The 3,790-nt window shown below is 46.1% G+C and overlaps 1 protein-coding gene across 1 annotated transcript; it reads left to right on the top strand.

Annotated features, from left to right (window-relative positions):
- The first annotated feature begins 1,074 nt into the window (after nucleotides 1–1,074).
- LOC126657025 (uncharacterized) lies at nucleotides 1,075–2,106 on the top strand. Its single transcript, XM_050351644.1, has 3 exons — nucleotides 1,075–1,190; nucleotides 1,308–1,584; nucleotides 1,687–2,106. Exons 1-3 carry the CDS (start codon nucleotides 1,075–1,077, stop codon nucleotides 2,104–2,106), a joined length of 813 nt encoding a protein of 270 aa, XP_050207601.1.
- Nucleotides 2,107–3,790: the final 1,684 nt, after the last annotated feature.

Genomic DNA, 3,790 nt, shown 5'->3' with positions numbered 1-3,790 from the left:
TTCCGGCATCCTTCTTACGGTTGTGCTGCGCCTTTCAGGTACGGTATTGAAGCTTCCGCCGGATCAAAGTGTCGCCTCCGTTCCACGAGTTATCATTGGCGCCGTCTGTGGGAAAGAAAGTAAGAAAGTTTCCCCCTTTCTTTTCTACCGGAAAGAGATAGGATGAGCAGAGTAGAGGTAGATGATCCCGCCACCGGAGATAATAACACACTCAGCAATAGAACAGGAGAGGGGCTCAACGCTCCGCCACGAAGAGCCACGGGTGAAAGCTCGTTCTGCCCGGCCACAACATCAGGAGGAGGTATTCACCCGGGCACTACATCGGGGGTCACCACTCAATATCCATGGGGAATGCCGGGAAACATTCCCCCGGCATCATACTTCACTCCTATGCAGCAAACCGCTCAAAATTTTTCACTAAGACCGGGCGTAACCCCCATCAACCTCACATTCACTCCGAGCACCACCCCCACTCCCAGACCCACCACCACCACAGAAATTCAAAACCCCACACCAGCACAAATCCAAGAATACATCAAGTTTCATGCTCGGCAATTGGCTTTCCTTCAACAGGTACAACAAGCCCATGCTCGGCCAACGGCCGCAACCACATCTCAGGGCAACATTACCACCCCACCATACATACCGACTGCACCACCTCATCCACAAGAATTCTACCAAGGCCAGACAACACCCGAGGAAGCAAACCACGAGAAAAATCCACGAGAACAGAACCCAAAGGAAGGACAAGGAATACTAGCCGGGCACAAAGCTCCAGAGGGACCGAAGAAGACGCCCAAACGGGTGGAAATCAAAGAAAGCGTGCACAGCTCAGGAGCCGATTCACCAAAGAAAAAGAATTTGGAGCAAGAAATTACCGAGAGGGTCAGAGCTGAAATGGAAAAATTCAGGAGGAAAGAGCCGAGGAACACAAGCTTCTAAAACATTGGAAACCCACTGTTTACCGAGATACGGGATGAACCCTTCCCTTTAAACTACAAAACACCGCAGTTAGACGACTACAATGGAACAGGGGATCAGATCACACACTTGAGCTGCTTCCAAGTGGTCATGATGGTACAAAGCTTATCTGAAGCCGCCGTCTGCAAGCTCTTTCCAACAACCCTGAAAGGACCGGCTGTCATCTGGTATCAAAGCCTGAAAGAAGGCTCTATTCGGAGCTTTGACGAGTTAGCAAAAGCTTTCTGAACTCATTTTGCACCGAGTATACAGCGGAAGAAAAAGTCCAGTGACCTAAAACTTTGTTACTAGAAACCAGGAGAAATTTTGCAAAGCTATATCGGCAGATTCAATGCCGAAGCCGTCGAAGTAGGAAACTTGAATGATGATACCGTGATAGACGCAATGAAGGACAACACAACGATGATGGCCTTCAGAGATAACCTGATAACGAATCCCGTACAAACTTACTCCCAGCTCATGGACCGAGCCTGGAATTATATAAATTTGGACGAAGAACAACGACGAAAGGCCACACAAACGACAACACAGTTCCAAACACCAAGGCCTACTTTCAGTCAGACGGCTAGGCAAGACAGGTTCAGGCCAAGAAACCAACAACAAGTCGGTCCACAACGAACATAACCACAGCGACCAGTGAAAGTAGAAGACCAAGCCTTCATTCCACTCAATACACCGAGATCGCACATCCTAATGTGGATACAGAACAACAATGAGCCAGTAAGATACCCGCCAAAGCTTCAGTACGAGGGAGATAGGAAAAAATACTGCAAATTTCACGATGGCCATGGCCATGTCACCGATGAATGTGGAAGTCTGAAGAAGAAAATTGACCGATTGGTGCAAGTCGGTCGGTTAAAAGACTTTGTCGCACAAAGAAAAAATTATAACTCGGGAGGAAGTTACCGAGGCGAGCATAGTGGAAAAAGAGAAGAGGCACCACCGCCCAAAATACAAAATGTATCGGGGGTAATAAACACCATAGCGGGCGGTATGGCCGGCCCAGAATACAAACGAGGAAGACGCAAAAGGCAAAAAGTAGTGATGAATATATCGGTAGCTAAACCTCTACCCGAGGTTAGTTTCGACTCGGCCGATGGCGAAGGAATAGATTTTCCACACTAAGACCCCTTGGAAATCTTGGGACTAATCGAAATTTTTTGGGTAATGAGGCAATTGGTCGATGAAGGAAGCTCAGTTAACCTCATCACAAAGCAGGCATACCTCGGTATAGGGTGCTCCGTTCTAAATCTCAAACCAGTCAAAACTCCCCTAGTCGGCCTGGGAGGAACACCGGTACAAGCAGAAGGGGTTGCGGAACTAACGGTGGAATTAGGGAAAGAAAATGGCTCGCCAAAAGGAGGCCTGATCAGCATCACAAAGAAAATCAAAACACTATTTATGATTGTCGACATGCCACTTGTTTACAACGTCATACTCGGCAGACCAATGTTGTACAACACCGGGGCTGTCACATGCATCAAATACTTGTGAATGAAAATACCGACCGAAGAAGGAGTGGTGACGGTCAAAGGAATGCAAGACATAGCCAAACAATGCTACTTGGTATCAATGAAAGGAGTATCAGAAACCTTGGCTATTGAAACAATGGAGATACCAGACTCAGATGAGGGCAAGCTCGAACCACATGGAAAGTTAGAAAGGGTTAATCTGACAGGAATAACACCAAGATCGGTCCAAATAGGCGCAACACTGCCTAAACCAATAAAACAGGAGATAACCGACATGCTAATCAGGAACGAGGTCGAATTTGTTGACACCCCAGGCGAGATAGAAGGGGTTGACCCGACAATAATATCACATAAACTAAATGTTGATCCAAAGCACAAGCCAGTCAAACAAAAGAAAAGAGCCTTCGCAGTAGACAACAAATCGCCATCAGAGCCGAAGTAGACAAATTATTTCCAGCAGGTTTTATCAGAAGAGTGTATTACCCGGAATGGCTATCAAATGTCGTGCTCATAAAAAAGCCAAATGGGAAATGGAGATTGTGCATAGACTTCACAGATCTGAACCGAGCATGCCCCAAGGACAGCTACCCCTTGCCAAACATTGACCAACTGGTCGATTCAACCAGCGGTTACGAAGTCTACTCATTCATAGACGCGGCCCAAGGATATCACCAGATCCCAATGCACAAAGATGAGGAAGAGAAAACAAGCTTTGTAATCGACAACGGCACATACTGTTACAAACAAATGCCATTCAGATTAAAAAATGCAGGGGCAACTTATCAACGGCTAATGAATTTCGTATTCAAAGACTAGATCGGGCGTAACATGGAAGTTTATGTCGACGACATCATCGTCAAGTCCAAAAAGGTAGAAGATCATGCAAAAGACCTAGAATAAGTCTTCACCAAGCTTAAAAAGGCATTGAAGTAAACCCAGCAGGAAAATTCCTCGGTTACCTCATCTCTCAAAAAGGCATTGAAGTAAACCCGGAGAAAACAAAAGCAATTTTGGAAATGAAGGCGCCAAAATCAGCTAAAGAAGTTCAGAAGCTCAACGGAAGAATCACGGCTCTCGGTCGATTCGTGTCTAACTCGGCCAAAAGATGTCTCCCGTTCTTCAAAACATTAAGAAATGTGAAAAAATTCGAGTGAACCGAAAAATGCCAACAATCTTTTGAAGAGCTCAAGAAATTTCCTGAGTTCACCACCACTACTCGGAAGACCTGAAACCGGAGAAGTGCTATACCTATACCTAAGTGTCACTAATGAAACAGTGGCATCGGTACTAGTAAAGGAAGAGGCATCCGAGCAAAAGCCGGTATACTACACGAGCAA

Source organism: Mercurialis annua, linkage group LG7, assembly GCF_937616625.2.
Source record: "Mercurialis annua linkage group LG7, ddMerAnnu1.2, whole genome shotgun sequence".
NCBI lineage: Eukaryota > Viridiplantae > Streptophyta > Magnoliopsida > Malpighiales > Euphorbiaceae > Mercurialis > Mercurialis annua.
The sequence above is the reverse complement of the archived record's forward strand: the minus strand, read 5'-3'. Positions and strand labels throughout refer to the sequence as shown.